Below are 18,797 nucleotides of genomic sequence, written 5' to 3'. Positions count from 1 at the left end.
AGCATCAGCCATTGGTTTTTGTTAGTAGAAGCGCATCATCAATAAAACCTGAACGCTCCCCCGCAATGTAGAATAACAATTCTATCACTTTTATTCCCAGGACTCGTTACAGCACAACTGTCCCAATCGTCTGTCCAGTTCTTCATCCGACAGGAGTTACTATCAAACCACGTTTCGTCGAGGTACACATCTGCATAACCCTGAACACGAAGATTATTAATACTATGCAGGTATCTGTATCGCTATGCAATTGCATGTGGTGATTCACTACGAGTACATTTTTTCACCGAGGTTTTATATTTAAAACCCATACTTCGTAGCAGGCGATAAACTGTAGTTCGTTCGTATGAAAACTTGTATTCGGTGTCAGCTGTCTTAAGTCTCATTGCTTCAATTAGCGCTTCCGTTGTGGGAGATTTGTCTTCCTTATAAAATTCAAAAACTGTGCGTCGCAATAAATCACGAGTGAAATCGTCAATTTTGTTGAATTGAAGCTTTTGTTTTACTTTTTTGTGAATATTTTTACACATCAATTTTCCCACAAATTCTTTTTATAGTACTAATGCTAACACTAGTCGCCTGCGTTAATAACTTATTTAAGTTTTTGGAATTTAAGGAACCGCCATTATCGATGACACTTCGTAAAAAAATGTTCACATTTTTCACTAACATCACCGTTTGCTTACGCAACTTAGCTCCCCTCCTAACTACATTATCTTCTTTCGTCGGAGTTCTTGGCAAAGAAGGCCCAGGCCCCGGATTTCCATCCAAATATTGCTCGTTACGAGTGTTATTGCTTAACCAAGGTCGGAAAAACATTGACATTGTAGCGAATTATAACCGAACATACTAACAAAGAGTGATTCAAGACTGAAAGAAATCTTGAGAAAAGGGGACATTTGGCAATCTCTTTTTCTGTTTCTAACCGAGGGTCGCCTCTTGTTTTCTTAGATTTATGGCCAGCTGACAAGGGTCAAGCCATGTGGGTGATCTGTGAATTCCTGGAACCAGGGTTCTCTTGATCTGAAATAATGTATACATCAACAGACAATAAGCTGGAACTACAGGACAATAATTAACATAAATACATTTTACATATAATCTTCTTCAAATGCAGGTTTATATACTGAATACGCAAAATTTACGTTATCGCAAATCTAAAATTCGCCAACAAAACTATACTCAGTCAACCATATAATTAAGGCTATTTTAAGTACTTTCAAAATTTTATTTTAGTGTATATATATATATATATATATAAAATCAAATTAGTAAACAAAAATTTTAGAAGCCAAAGGTAATATTGGAAATTTCAAAATATGAAGAGAAATAGTGTGGATAAAACTCATTTATTTTAATTACAAGGGAAGAGGAATTAACGAAGGTTTCAGTAATAAACAAAGAACCGAAATAATCATAAAAAAACAAAGTATGTTTTTTATATTCTTTTATTATAAATAAATAGTCTAATTTAGAGTTCAAACAAACAAATTTACAAGAAAATGAATTCATGATCAAATGCAATTCACGCAATATTCAGGACTACTAATGTGGCATTACTGTGTATCAGTAGCGGCTCGATACCATAATCTGAGGTAGTTCTACACAGTTTGTTTTTTGTATATTAAATTTCCCGTTTCAGTAATTAATTATGAAATGTACACGAACCGCTTATCTTTTAGCACTCTAATCGTTATACGTAAATGACAATTTTAATTGAAATTAACAAATATATATACAACTTTACTCTATCGCAGCCAAAACACTATTGTTTTGCTTATTGGGTGTCAGTGGCGTATTTAGGATTTTGTTTCGGGAGGAGCTATACACAGCATATGAATAAGCACTTAATTTTTCCTTTTGGATGCCTACAAGTTTAAATGAATTTCGGGGGATCTTGAGCCCGATAGCTCCCTCCTAAATACGCCACTGTTGCGTGTAACAAACTTTAAAAATACCATATCCATATCGTAAGAAACACTGTTTTCAGATACCATAACAATTTCGGATTCTCGTAATATCTACAGGTAGAAATGTTATTAATACTACTGAATTATAAATATTTTATCGTTTGTAAATAAAGTCTATCCGACATGTCTTCTGCTGTACAAAATGTCCTATTACTCTATCATTAAAGTTCGGCATGATGGATATGAAATCACGCTCGATTGATAAGGTAGCCAAAGCATTGATTCTTTCCTGACATATTGTGCTTCTCGAAATTGTTTTACCTAACTATTTTAAAATTAGAGAAGTAACGTCCTGCTTCAGCTATTGTCGTTGGGGTAATTAGAAGAATTTCCAAAAGGTTTATGGTTTCCTTAAAATTGTCACACAAATTGTGTTTGTTCAGAAAATTTGCACAAACTTGAACATGGAATACTGTTAGTTTCAAAGCGCACAACAATTACACTGAACACCGTTATCAAAAACAAGAGAAGGGAGCCTCGCGTACATCACGTCGTGTGTCTTCGGCTTCTTCCGAAGTATTCGTGAGTTCTGAGCTGCTGGAAGTGCAGCTCTAGTAAATCCTATCCAAGAAACAAGGAAAACGTAATACAGTGCGGCTGGTGAAGATTTTGGATTCAATGCTAAAGCATAGGGCAATCCGTGCACAGCTCTTGCAATATTATTAAGCTTCAGAAGTTGTTTCCAGTAATACTACAATATATAGCATATCCAAAAGTACAATTTCAGGACACTGTTAGACCAAATATCATCATTATATGTTATTACCTTGATTAAATTAAACACAATTCAACTCAACTGAAAATACATTTATACCACTAAAATAGCTGGTAGTTCTGCAGCTCTGCAGCACTTATAAGCAAGCCGCCCCTGCTGTATATTGTGTCCATAAAGAATGAAAACTACATTTAGGGGATTTGGTGAGGGGAGAGAAATGTTACAGGAAGCGTACAGCTTCGAAGAATGAATCAATATAATTTTGGAACGCACAACTTTATGTTCATAATATAATTTCGTAATATTCTACAATATTCGAAATCTATATCTTCCATATAAACATTCTTAGAATTCACGCATTTTAATAATTACACAATAATTTAACACAGTGGTTTAAAATTAATTATTTCGAGTCATTTTATTCCATAAAACATAAAATAAACATAAAACGGATCTCTCGAAACTATTCACTTGACACCTGATAACCATTTGAGAACTTGGTTTATTCCTTCCCCTGTCATCACACTAACTTCTACTACCTCAATATCATTAGTCACTTCTGTCTTTAAGCGTTTGAGCTGCATCATAAGCAATGCTTCGTTTCTCATCTGTCGGTAAGAGGCGTCCATTTTAGCCAACACAAACAACACCTGAAACAGAAGAGATACAAGAAGAATCCTTTAGATTTTTATCAATAAGGTTTCACGGTCATGATACCTGCTTGTACTTCACAACTGTGGTCATTAGTTGAGGAATGGAATTTGGAACAACATATGTATGACAAAAGAACGATAACAGAAAAAAATTGACTTACGAATTGCATATTAGTTTGATTTAATTTCCTTTACTGTTGAAGTAATTCATGAACTTCTTCGTGAAACAATTTCTTTGGAGCATTTCTATGTGTTTATTTTTATTAAATATTAAAATTAGAATTAATTATACTAGTATTAAATAGAGTTTATTTAACATTTTTCTATATTCTCTCTTTCCATAATTTCATGGCGATGGAAGTATACTTCCCAGGAAATTACTTGAGGATCTAGATAGTAGCTCCTTTTTACACAGTATTTAATATTTTACTAACTTAAGTTCCGGTAGAATAAATACTTCATTCATGTAAATAACTAAACATATCTTCATTTCATATTTTTATGTAAATAACTGAAAATATAAGCGCAACTTCATCAAACAATAAACATAGTCAAAGGTTCATCCTTAAATTTCATACTCTAATATCACACAATCACACATAGAAATGGAAGTGCTCGAAAAACAAATCTTTTAGAAAGAAAATCTAAGTTTCTTCAGCGACTTTTCTGCTTGGGAAATTTCGAGCTTTTTAAAAATATTTCAAGTTTACTCGAGAATTAACGGCACGTTCCACTTCTGTTTTCCCATTAACATTTAAAAAAAATAATTGCAGCATTCTGAAGAGAAAATCTTCAAAATAAATAAATAAAAATAAAAGTCGGTCATTCGATAGGACAGAAAAAGCGCAGATCGGTGGGCGCACCCTAGTTCCAATAAATTGTTTATAGAATTATTTGATTAACGTTCAAAAACGTCATATATTTTTAACACAAACTCCATACAGTTAGCAATAACTGTCCTGAAAATTTAGTAGATTTCGTGAAACAAAATTATCTTAAAATATATGGATAAAATAAAATTTCATTATGACTACACATAATATTTATTGAGGTCGCTAAAGTTCGCGGGAGAAAACGTTATCCATAAGTTCATTATTTCAAAAATTTTGACACGGTATAACAGTAAAGAAATAGTGAATTATGTAAATAATGATCATAAACTAACATCATACCCAAAGTAGCTACTTATGGTTTGAATTTTGTAAACTCAATTCTTTTAAGCTCAGGATAAAACGTTTCTGAACACAGAACGAGATGTAAGGAAGATTTTATTTTAAACTAGCTGAAATATCCATTCTTCGCATGGGGGCTGCATTTGGAAGTCAACGCCTGTGGGAGTATCACCATTTATCTCAGCGACCGAGAAAACTATGGATTTGACACTAATATCGGTCATTTTGGACTATATTTACATGTTTCGGTAACCTCCCCAGTAGTGGTAGACGAACTTCTACACCCGAAAGCTGGAATGTTAGCGGTACTTTACGTAATAATGATGTTCTAACATGTTTCCTTAATGGATGTTGTCAAACGGTTTGGTAGGTCATTAGGGGTTGATGACCTGTTTACGTGTATTGGAAAGTTGTTATATTTCTGTTTTTAGTTGTGCTGACATGTAAAAGGTCGTGTCCTCTTTTTAGAGACTTTATACTGGCTATTTTTAAAAATAATGGAAATTTGAATTAAATCTGTTGATACGTCATTCTGAGAGAATAAAAGATTACACGTACAATATGTGAGAGAGAGAGAATAAAAGATTACACGAACAATATGTGAGAGAGAGAGAATAAAAGATTACACGAACAATATGTGAGAGAGAATAAAAGATTACACGAACAATATGTGAGAGAGAGAATAAAAGATTACACGAACAATATGTGATAGAATAAAAAGAAAATGAAATATTTGAGTCCCACCTGTTAGGCTAAAGGAGATGGTGATTGTTAAAAATAAGAAGGTGAGAACACTTATAATGTGTGATACGCACTGGAATCGAACCCGGGACCCTTATCATTGGAGTTGAATACTGTATGATGGGAGGGAAATATTTATTCATGCGTGACTTTTTTAATTTGTTGGATCGTATTTTTTATTTTTTCGCTTCTTATTTTTAATGGTTCGTATGCCAGAGCATACTCCTAAAAGCAACTATGTTGTGAGCGTGGCAAAACTTTGTGTACGGTATGATACACTATGATGGTGCATATACAGAGCGTGGTTTCCGTACGTCTGTTGCTGATGAACTTAAGACATGAACTGAACTTTTCCCGCGCTTTTTGAAACCCGGTTGGGTAAGAGTGATGATGTGTGCTTGCTAAAACTGGAATTTTAATACAAAGGAAGACCGTTGACACGTTTGGTAAACATTACAGAATACCGCCAGACTGATAGAAATAACTTTGGCGCCGCGGTAGGTGAACAAAAGGAAGATTGCGGACGTGGGAAATATACATCACAAATTGGGGACAGACAGACCAATAGAAATAACTTTGGTATTGTGGTAGATGAACAAAAGACATTGTCGGTAAAAACATAAAAGAAAGATTGCACATGTAAAACATCAGAAATTGTGGACAAACTAATAAAAATAACTTTGGCGATGTCGGTGAAAACATAAAAGAAAGTTTGGGCACGCGGAAGATAAACATCACAGGTTGGAGACAGACTAATAAAAAACAAGTTTTATGATAGTTTGTTAATAATGAATACAAAGAAAGTTTTACATTACGAATGGTAAAACATATGAGGTTATTGAACGCGAATGCAAAAGAACATTCACCTATTGAATGATGATCATGTTGAAACATGAAGGGGTGTTAAATACGATTGCAATAGAAGATTGTTATATTATTGTAATAATAATGAATGAATGAATGCAAATACAAAGATAGTTTGTGGCATCCGTTATTTTACGTGGACAACATGCTGGTGTATGTAGGGACATGAATAATAATAGAAGTTGTAAATAACAGATTTTATTTTAAAAGCATGTAAACTATTTATTTATTTACACGTGATGTATCTAAATCTGCACATAGATGACAGATGATTAAATAGTACGCCTTATGAATACCGTTGTAAAATGTGTGGAATGATTTTAGCAAAGTGAAAATACCAAATGTTGATATTTTAAAAGATTATATGAGAACATGTTTGCTATTTCTATATTTATAAAAATTCCATAGAGAATTGGAAAAGTATATGTGAAAATATTTTAATTGGCGTGGTAGGACTGTTTGAAAAAATGTTTAAAGTACCACGTGATATGATGTTATCGATAAAGTTTTCCTTATATACTGGGTATGATGAGAAGACTAGCATAGTATCATCATGGATTCGTCTGGCAGTATAGTACAACGAGAAATTCAACTTTGCAACGAAGTAGATTGGGATTCTACATTTGACTTTGTAGAATCTCCAAGGAAAAAGTTTAAAACTGCGAGAGATTTACCAGATATATTTATTGACGAGGAAACTCAGTATTTTTCTCCAGCTTCACCAGTATCCTCAGAAATTATTATAGAGGAAGAAATTATTGACTTAAGAGAAGATCCAGTATTAATCCCATCATCTCCTGTTGGAGTGAGGACATCTTTACCAACACTTCCAGCATCCTCGTCATTATTAGGAGTAAAAAACATTCAACCAACATCTTTAAAATGGATACTAGATAGTAAAGAAGAAGAAGAAGAAAGAACACCATCACCTGATTTATTTACTGAAGAAGAGGAAGTGGATGGAGAAGAAGAAGAAAGAACACCATCACCTGATTTATTTATTGAAGAAGAGGAAGTGGATGGAGAAGAAGAAGAAAGAACACCATCACCTGATTTATTTACTGAAGAAGAGGAAGAAGAAATTTTGCGCTTATTTGACGAACTGGACGAGTGTAAACCTGACACACCACATGCAAGTGTTACACCTTCACCAGCACCACCATCACCACCATCACAAACGGAGCCCTTAGACTTATCAATGAAGAAGAAGAATGAAGAAGAAGAAGAAAAGTGTAAGTGTACACAAGTGTTTGTGGATGAAAAGTGTATTAAAAACACTATTTTAAATTGGAACCCTAATTGTGCATTATTATGTGAGGGTTGTTTTTTTGACTGTCCACAACAAATGTCTCACCGCTGCCTTTTTATGGACATTGAAGCTTTAGAAACAGAGACATGGTTAATTTTTATTAAAGAAAATGTGAGAAAAGACCTTTATAACATATTTCGAAACTCACATAGAATGTGTGTAAATACAAACATATTTGAAGAAGAATATTTCAAATTAATAAGACACCCAAGATATTTGAATGAATTAGTAGATATTCTACTATCAAAGAATAAGAAATATTAATTTTCGGTGATTCTGTATATATATATATATATATATATTGTCTAACTTTTATGTAATATTATTATTTTGCTTGTATATTATTTTGATTGTATATTATTATTATTTTGCTTGTATATTATTTTCCTTGTATATTATTTGCTTGTATATTATTATTTTGATTGTATATATATATTATTATTATTATTATTATTATTATTATTTGCTTGTATATTATTTTGCTTGTATATATAATATAATATTACCGAAATAAATATATACGAATTTCATTTTTTTGATTCTTATTTAATATTAAAACTTTCCTAAATAAAAGGTATTATTGACATTTTACAAGGTGAAACTTCTTTATGCTTTTTATCGTTTACTTTTTTGGAAAAGCGTTTAAAATTGGTATTTGATGACTGTTTTTTTTTTTACTAATACTTTGAAGTATTTAAAAGTTTGATGAGTATTTTACATTGACAAGTTTGCGATTTTTTGAAAACATAGTTTCTTGTAGTTGCTCTAGCGAGTATGCTTTGGCATACGAACCAATAAAATATTTTAAAAACGAGTTTGTGTAACAAACGATTTATTTACAGTTTTGCAGCGTTGCTGCTCTTACGACTTTCTATATTTAAAAACGAACTTAGTATTTTCGAAATTATTTGTAGGTTCACACTACAAGTGTTCTGAGATTTCATAGAAATCGAACCAATAAATAAGTTGAATTTGCTAAGCAAATGAACCAATAAAATAAAATAACACGAACGAATAAAATAATCGCAGCGTAGCTGCTGTGAGCTTCTTATTTTAAAAACGAGTGTTATTTTAAATAACACGAACCAATAAAAAGAAGCGATCCGTAAAAGATACGAACCAATTTTAATAACGAGTGTTATAAATAACACGAAAAAACAAATAACCAGAAATTGTGTAGCAAATGAACGAATAAAATATTCACAATCTATTTTAACAATGAGTTTGCACAGCAAACGATCCATTATATGAGCAGAGTTCCACACAAATTTTTAATATATATATATATATATATATATATATATATATATATATATATATATATTCAGAATAAAAAAATTAACCGACTTTGCAATGGCACAGGAGAATATAAAACAGAAATTGATTTAATAACGAATTTAAAAACTCAGTAATATTATAGTATGATTTATATACTTATCTTACAAATGAAAAAAAAAAAAAAGTTTTCACATACATGCAATATAACATGCAGAAACTAATTTTACAAACGCGAATCCTAATATGCAGAAAGTTTTTCACATACACGTGATATAACTGTCGAAAAGTGTTTTTTTCAAAAAACAAATAATTAACACCAATTTTAAAAAACGAGTCTGTGTAACAGACGAATTATTTACAAGTTTACAGGGTACCTGCTCTTACGACTTTCTATAAAAAAGGAGAATATAAAAAAAAAAGATACGAACCAATAAAAAAAAAATAAGAAGTGATTAAACAAAATTAAAAGTGAAAATGCAACTTGTGAAAAATGAAAATGCAAGTTGTCAAAATGAAAATACAACTTGTGAAAAAATGAAAATACAAGTTACGAAAAAAATTTTTTAAAGAATTTTTCCCTACGTATAAATTGTGAATCATATTTGAAACATAGTTTACTTTTACACTGTAACTGTATTGAAATTTTTCGCGTTGAAGTAAAATATATAAGATGTGTAAGGAAATAAATAAAACATGTAATATAAAATGAGAAAAATTTTATTCACAAATTTCAATAATATATATATATATATATATATATATATATATATATATATATATATAGTTTACATACAGATACATTCCTTGATATATTGTTTAATACAATCTATATTTATATTAGTATATGCACAATTACATACTGGCCAATTTATTGCTGAAAGTCTTTTATCATGTGCCTTTGTTAATTTATACACATTGTTTTTATTATTATTATTTTGTAATTGATTAACAGAAGAGTTTTTGTTTTCCATTATTACTATTTCTTATGCATATTATAATGTAAATCTTTTACTAAGAATAACTCTGTAATTAACTGAATGTTATCTTTGTTTAATAAAATGTTATATAATGTCCATGTAAATTCCCAATCATCAATTTCAGTATCACAATGCACTCTTGCAAATTCTTCATATAAATCATCAAAAGTTTGTCCGTTTACCATTGTACGCCATGCATTATAACATAACATATTATAGTCCGAAGTAATACAATCGTGTTCTTCTATTTTGCTCCTGTTTTGAAAACACCCATAACACAAAAGTTCTCGTGGTGGTTTCCAACGGTCAATACACATTAATACACATTGTTCTTTTATAGAAAAAGAAGAACATTGATATTCGCAATTGTCGTATGTCTTTAGGAAACGACATTGGTACTCACAGTCTGGATTGTTGATACACATCTTTATCGTGCTCAAGATATGCTTCTCTTAAGTCAGAAATATGATAATCATTAAACGTGATTTCTTGATATGAATAATTAAATTTGTTTATAAGATGGGGAATAATGTTTACATCTATATATTTCACATGAATCTTTAGATATTGTTTTAATATTTGATCACGTGTTGATTTCTTGATTAGGAAATTCCACACAATAGTATTTAATTCTTCATCACTTTCACTCACACATTTATGATCAGTTTCTTTCTCACTACGATTTGCACAGCCTTCACAAAGTAATGGTTCAGAAAGTTTATATTTTTCTAGTAACTGTTTTACACAAACTTCATTTACTTCATTAGGAGTACAACCACACTTCACACCATTGAATATCAGAATATCATTAGAAATTGTATTTTGATTTACTACAACTTCCTCTTCAAAGGGTATTTCATTTGGATATCTGAAATTTCGTCTATACACAGTATCGTCTATGGTAATTTCCTGTGTTGGATAAATAATCCTATATTTTTCAGCGTCTTCTTCGGGAATGTCAGGATCATTTGGATGTACAAGAATAATTTTCTTTTGTTTTTCAAGTTGAAAACGTTTTTCACGTGGTGAAATGTATTTAGATTTTACACATTCACTTTGCAATAAAGAAAGATTGGTTTCAATTTCACCTTTTCGTTTCTTATTATTATGAGATGAAGAACCAGAATTTGTTTTTTGCTTTTTAACTGCGGAAACAGAATGCTTTTGACTGTACATTGTAACAACGTATCACTTCCTTTATATGATTTACTACAGCTATACGCATGCGCGCTTTTATATTACATTGTGACATGCGCGAAGACCAAGTACAAGTATACATACGCATCTGACATGCGCAAAGACCAAGTACAAGTATACACATGTATCTGACATGCGTGAAAATCTAGCACGAGTATGCGCACGCATAGAATTTATATTGTTATGTCTAAATACATCGTGAAAAGAAATAGGTGTAATTATATAAAAGTTTTTCATACCATTATTATATCATTAGAACATTTATATGTAATAATAGACATGTACGTGATTTGTTAGGGATGAAATTAATAATATTAACAATTTCATACTTTGTAACTCATTTACTAACACTTAGTGTTTGCTAAAGCAATCTTGGTACAAACGATATATATATATATTGAAAAATAAATAAATAAATAAATAAATAAATTATGATATCAGAGAAAACAAGATTGGATTTTATTTCATGTGCTTACAAACTTAGTAATTCAGATAGTTTGCTTAAAGACTATGTGAATTCTTTTCTCCAAATGAAGCAGGAATCTTCAGGATTTCCTGCATCATGTCAAAGTAAAGGAGACAAACAAAAATACATTAAAGAGTATCATACCCACGAAGGCATAGAGTTAATGGAAAATAATATTGGATTGAACCCAGGATTGAGGTATATCTCCAAGATATTCCTCAACTCGCTTTATGGGAAATGTGGACAAAGAACGGACTTGTTGCAATTCATGATTGTTGACACATTGGAAAATTTTTGTATTATCTATGGGCACAACAATACGAAGTACAAAGCGTATTACCCATTGGAGATAAACATCTTATTCTTACGTATCACAATACAGAGAATAAGAATAAGCCCTGGAAATTTTCAAACGTTGTGCTTGCTTCGTTCATCACATCGTGGGCAAGACTTCGTCTTCATGACCTATTGACTGCTGTAGGGCCTGAAGCCATATTATATTGTGACACAGACAGCATTATGTTTATACAACAACGAAATAGAGAATCCAATCTTACAATCGGATCCTACTTGGGTGAACTAACCAACGAAGTAAAAGATGGGTGGGAAATAGACAAATTTATAGGTTTTTTTTATTATTATTATTTCAATAGAAGAATACATTATTTCGATTACAGATGACTTCTACAAATGTAAACGAACTAACTCAATTGTTAACCTTGGCCGAACGCTTTGGATACGAGGCACCCGAAGTTACATTTTATACATGGAAAATGATAGTAGATAAATTTCATAGCAATGGGTGCATGTACGTAGTTTTGAGTAGAAACGATTTTTGGAAGCGTTTGGTGGATACTTATCATTCTAAGGGTGTGCGTGTACCCAATGAAAAACATTATTAAATGTTAACAGAGTTATTAAAACAATTTAAAGGAAGACAGGATGTTATTTTGACAAGCTGTGAAACCGCTGCTGATATTTCTGATTTATATCGAACAGGGTTTTTTTCGAGAGGATGATATAAAAAAATCAGGCTTGTGAAAAAGTTCAAGCAGCAGGTAAAACAGCTCACTTATTTGTTAAGAACAATGCTAAACTAATAGGTAAGCTTATCACGACCAAGTTTTCCTAGTTCTGGGGAACCTAAGAACTAAAATTGTGTTTTTCAAGAAGTACCTAAGATAATGGATGCATCAGAATTTGAAATAGTAAAGAGTATATCACAAACATATGTTTACTTTGGGTTAAAAGGGACAGAAATAACCATTAAGTGTATGGATCCGGAAAAATATATACGAAATCTGTTTGATTTCGGAATAACCCATGCATTAAAGGACGTTGACAAGAACACCTATATAGGAATAACTATCGAGAGCACTACCTTAAACTTAAAACAATGTATACAACATGACGTCCTAAAAAAAAGAATTGAACCCGGAGGCCCTATTCTCCATAGTGGAAAATACCCTCAATAGCAATGAGAAAATTTTAATCAAAGGTGCATCTCCGTAAAGGAAGAGGAAAAAAGGTGGATTTTAAGATCAACATTGATAATCCACGCAAGGGAAGATGTTGAACCCGTGGATCGACCAAGTATGAGGAATATACAACTCTTTTGGAAAAGTGTACCATCCCATTAAACAAGGACATATAATGTCTTTCTAAGGCTATCATCCTCGGGAAGGCTAAGGCCAATCAAAATTGCTTTCAAGTATACAAGTTAAAAACAAGCCAAGGATTTGTGTGATGATGCTAATGTTACTATTGGACATCAAAATGGGTGTACTATTAATGATGTGAAAAGATTCAACAATACCTGACACCCAAGTACCAAATCATTGTCTTTGAAAAGAAACTTAATAGTCGTGAATTTTATGTGATATATTCAGAAATAAAGGGTGGTAAGCAAATATATTTACTGTACAAAGATAATTACTACCAATTAATAACTAGTGTACGTAAACTTTTGGGAGCCGAAGGCTTTTTGCGATTATTGTTTACAAAAAGTACAATAAAAAAAAATCTCCGATTTTATTATTATTATTAGTATAAAGTCTTCATTTATTCATCAATATGAAGCTTGTATAAAGTCTTCATTTATTCAGCAATATGAAACATCTTTCATTAGTTTATATTGTTTTTTTTACACAAGTTTTTAAAAATTTGTATTGTGTTAATTAGTTTTCAACTCATACACATAAATATTTGAAGAAATGTTTAGTATGATAGCACTGCACTGCACTACACAGTAAGTATTTTTTTCTTAGATATTTACTTGAGTAAGATTTACTTGTAACGTTCACAGAAAAAAAAAGCATGGCAAATTGTACCATTTTACAGTTGTACATGTAATATACCTACAGAAGAGTAACATTTTCATCCATACGTCTTCATATTTTTCAATCACAAACACTATCACTATCACATTGGTTTTTATTCCAAATTAAGAATTTCTTAAAATCTTTCTGCAAAAATATTTCTATTAGTTGATTAACAAATGTATCATTATGAATGGCATCATCATATATATGAAAAAACTGTTCTAATTTATTAAAAGTATTGTCATGCATTTTTTGAAACGTATACCAAATTTCATTTTGTGTGTCCATATCCATAATAACACTTAGTACTTTTGTTTTCAATATATTTTTATGTAACAGAATGCAGTCATGGTTTATTGCGTCTTTCAATCCACGTGCACACCCACTGCAAAGAAGCATACTTCTTCTTTTAGATTCCCACATTTGAAAAGCATTTATTAAGCACTGAATGGTGATGTGAATATTATCGCAGAAACAAACCAATACGTTTTCAGCATTAGACATTTTTCAGTTCGACAGAGTAAACGAATTATATAATAGTTCTCAGCTTTCTTAGCAAACGAACGAATAAAATAATCACAACGTTGTTGCTTTTACGACTTTTTAATTTTAAATAACACTGTAAGTGTTCGAGTAATTTATTACGAGCTTTTTAATATTTCGCAGCGTAGCTGCTCTTAGGAGTATGCTCTGGCATACGAACCAATAAAAAAAAATATGAAGTGATCAAACTAAAATAAAAACACTAGGCACAAATATCTTCATTGACCACCATACGAAGAAGAAAAAATCTTTTCATCGACTACAACCAGAACAAGAATATTCTTATGTAGCTTTCTTAACTGCGGTATTTATACTTTTCACCGTGGGATGTAATGACATGTTTGAATTAACCAATGAAAACAGGTTTAAACAAGTTTAAGGTAGACCTGAAACTCATAGTTCCCACCCCCTATTAGTTTTTAGATACTATTCTTTTATTATCCAAATTAGCTTGAATATTTCATCTTTGCATCAGTTTTACAAGCGACAAAGTCACCCAAACCGTTTACTGCGCGTGCTTGAATTTTTTATATACTAACATTGAAAACAATAATTAGAAATTACTATACCCGAACCCCAATAGCTCCTTTGTATTTACTTTTTTTTTTTTTTTAATTAGCCTGTTGGATTCCAACGTATTGATAAATAATGCTTTTAATTCCTTTTAAAATATGCTTTTGGTTATTTTACATTTAAGACATGGTGGATTACTTCCTTTTGTGACAACTTTTAGCAACGAGCGGTGCTATCTTATCTACAGAATACTCCACACTTGAAAAATTTATTACAGTTGTTATCATAAGACAATAGTTATTGAACTTTCGCTAAATATGTTTACAGATAAAGTATTGCGTACAATAAGGAGGAACAAATGCTATCGAAAACTCGTCAAATGTTAAGGATTCTTGTAGACAATCCATGTAGTAAGTTGTAAATATATGTTAAAACTGAAGCCTACATTATGTATTTGATCAGTGCTAGAACTTCCTGTGAATTTTCATTAGGTATGCTATATGTTAAAAAGCATAGGAAAGAAAAAAACTAACACCAACTTTGCAATGGGAAAGGAGAATAAACTGTTTCACAAACTTCTTCTTCTTATGTCTGAAGTTTCATGAAAGTAAAATTTATTTATTTGTACAAGTAATCACCGATTTATTTCCTATTTATCTGTATTCTTTTTTCATGTCTATATGACATATATTCAAAGATCATTTACTTATTTAAACAGGTTTTTATGTCGATGCGCTAGGTTATATATTTCTATTGTATTGAATTAGATTCAATCTCCCAACATGACCCTCCTCCTCCTCTTTGCTAAACGGATAGCGTACATGTTATCGGTGGTAACAGACCACAGCCATGTAGAAAATCATCATCATTTTATTTACACTTTTTTTTTCACGAACAATAACTTTGTGAGATTATATAAAATACCCATTACTGTTCAAAGGGTGAGGTCAACTAAACTACCACCTTTTCCTATCATTTCATTTAACCACTTGTTTTTAAAAAGAAGGCAAGTAGAATCAATTTTCAGTTCAAGTTCTTGAAAACAACCATCTTTTAGTATGTATTAATCTTACTTATTTGACACACAGTTGTTCATTAATTTTACTTATGTACTGTTCAAAACAGAAAAAGATTTGTTCAAAGATTTGATGATAAGTACCTTAGCAATAGTTCACTATTGTTTTCTTATCGAGACCAAACTTTTATTCTTTCATAACAGGTCCGTCTCAATGATTCACATTTAATTTTAACACTTTTGAAAATACAATTTCCTTGAGCATCCAATAAAATTATATGGATTACTATGCTGACAAAGTTTCAATGTTTAGTTTTTTCAGTGCTAGTTGGTTTCTACAGTTAGACTTTTCTTCATTAGGTATTCATTTATCAATATAGGATTATAATGGCTCAATGATAAAGCAGTCATTTTCACTGCTTAGGATTTTTGGTTCGGTTACCGTTTACATCAATTATTTCATTTGTCATAGCGAAGCCATAAGGGCTCAGTGGTAAAGCATCCATTTCCACTGTTTAGGGTCCCTGGTTCAATTACCGATTGCATTAATTATTTCATTTATCATAGCGGAGCCATAAGGGCTCAGTGGTAAAGCGTCCATTTCCACTGTTTAGGGTCCCTGGTTCGATTACCGCATGCATCAATTGTTTCAACATTTTTTATCACAACATTAAGTTTGGATTTATTTCTTATAAATTGTGCTGAACAAACAACGTGTTCTCCCACTTCTTCTTCATTCCATCAATTTCATAACCTTTTCTAAAGTAATCCGACATAATCGTGGGACTCACAAATTTCATTTATTATTCAAAATAATTTCATAATTAACCGTACACAGACACAATAGTAAGTAAGTAAGTAATTTTTATTTCTAAGAAACAATTTGCTATTTAATCTTTACAATTATTCAGAGTTCGATTCCATGCTGCACAAAGTATCTAAACTGAACTGAAGTTCTTCTTCTTTGGCAATTGCAATGGCTTAGTGGTCACCTTTAGTGCTTGGGGTTTGATCCTAGGATGCTCCAATTATGTGAACATTTTATGACAAGTATTTGTGTTTCTCATGGCCGCTTTTTTATAAAGTGTCTAAAAGACAACAAATCACCATAGCCTAAGTGTACGGGACTCCATTTCATCCAAATAGATAATGGTATGCCAATTAACATATATGTCATTCTACACTGAAACCCTTTATCTATATTTACCTTAAATAGTTGGACATTATCGTGTTTTTGCACCTGCCGTGGCTCGCAAATCCACAGCTTCAAACCCAAAAGAAATACCTAGTTAATTATTCAAGGAATAAAAAACTGTTCTCAATGTATGTTCCCTGACACCAACTACATTTTAGTGTTCACAGAAAGAAAATGTATTCAAATTCTCTATCTTGTTTTTAATATGTTCGCAAATACAATTTGCTCTGAGTAATTTATTAGGAGAGTATCTTTTATTCACTTAGATATTCTTCGAACATCTTATACATGTGAGTGAATAAAATAAATTCATTCACTCATCTTAAACGGATTTAATCAAAAAGTAAAAAATTCAGACTTTTCTTTCAGTATACTATCATTTAATAGCAACAACTAATTAGTAAACGAGAATGTTGTTTTAATTCTTATTTATGGACACCAGCAAATATCTCATTAAACTTGTTTCACCCTACAATTATGTATATTAATTTAAAAAATAAAAAATAAAAAATAAAAGGAAAACTCAAGTACAATTTGATATTGGAGGGAAATCAAAGTAGTTATGACAGCAAAAAATTGAAATCTTTTCAATTGAAACTGATAACTGAATAGTGACGCGTACTGAAAAGCATAAAGATTTTTTTCCTGCTTTTAAAAACTCTTCAATGGTAACTGTTAACTGAATAGTGCAGCGTACTGAAAAGCATAAAGATTTTTTTCCTGCTTTTAAAACTCTTCAATGGTAACTGTTAACTGAATAGTGCAGCGTACTGAAAAGCATAAAGATTTTTTCCTGCTTTTAAAAATTCTAACAACAATTCTTATTCTGAAAATATCTTTTTCTATGTTTCGAAACGTTACTCTTAATAAAAGGCATCTATAAGTTCAATATGATACGGAAAAAAAAAAAGTTAGACATTTTTATGACCTTTGTTACACAGGTTTTAAAAATTCAAAGGAAAGGAAACTCAAAATTTTCCCATTCACCCAAAACATGATTTATTTACAGTTTTTTTTCTTTTACAAGTATTTTTGTTTCAGTTTTTTTATTTTTTCCATTCTTTCATATTTCTCCCATGCTTTTATAAACACGTCGTCTTCCCCATCATTTAATAAATCCCAATCATTGTCATTTACCCCCTCCACCACTGGTGGTGATATTGGTACCACTGACAGCACTTCTTCCACCAATACCACTTCGTCTTCCTCCACTGACATCATTTCTTTCACCAGTGATGATGTTATTGGCTCCACTTTTTCCTCCACCACTATTACTTTTTGGGGTACTTGTTCTTCCGCCACCACCACCGGGTTGTATCTTTTTCTCCTCTGTTCATCTCTTCTTCTTCTTTTTTTCCTCCCTTCGGCCACATCCAATAATTCTTCCATCTTATTAAACCACTGGATGTGGCGGTACGAAGAGGAGGAGGAGGAGAAAGAGGAGGACTCACCGGCGGAAGTGCTTGGCTGCGGTTCCATCTTTTTAAAATAAAATAAAAAAAAAGTATTATTAGTACAACTTATTTTCAGCAGAATGAAATCAATTATAATCAACACTAATAAAATTATATTATTCTAATCACAAACTCAATTACATTGTTTAACTTGAACAACAACTTATATATAATTTTAAAGGAGTTAACTTCACAAAGATTTGACCTCTATGTAAAAAGTTATATCTGATTTCCGGTGTGGATTTTATGATTCCAATTAGTGCTAAAAATTTTTCCAGGAGCAAAGTTTAAAGTTGTGTTTGTGTTTAATTTTCAGTTTTTTGTTCTGAAAAAAACTATAAGAAAAATATCAATCTTAAATCAAGTCTAGTGTTCCTGTGTAGCCTAACATAGTGATTAACGCTAATAATCACG

At 31.3% G+C, this 18,797-nt stretch overlaps 1 protein-coding gene across 2 annotated transcripts in view; it reads right to left on the bottom strand.

Moving 5' to 3' along the window:
- Positions 1-2,767: 2,767 nt before the first annotated feature.
- The window catches only part of LOC145688437 (ADP-ribosylation factor-like protein 16), a 124,752-nt gene continuing 108,722 nt past the window's right edge, over positions 2,768-18,797 (bottom strand). For both annotated transcript variants that reach the window (XM_081762668.1, XM_081762669.1), the window contains exon 3: positions 2,768-3,335. In XM_081762668.1, coding sequence (XP_081618794.1) covers positions 3,153-3,335 — 183 coding nt within the window. In that variant the 3' untranslated portion in view covers positions 2,768-3,152. The remainder of the gene's footprint in view (positions 3,336-18,797) is intronic.

Source organism: Thermobia domestica, chromosome 6, assembly GCF_964235325.1.
Source record: "Thermobia domestica chromosome 6, izTheDome1.hap1.1, whole genome shotgun sequence".
NCBI classification, from domain to species: Eukaryota; Metazoa; Arthropoda; class Insecta; order Zygentoma; family Lepismatidae; genus Thermobia; species Thermobia domestica.
Note: the sequence above shows the minus strand (reverse complement) of the source record. Positions and strands in the feature narration are given on the sequence as shown.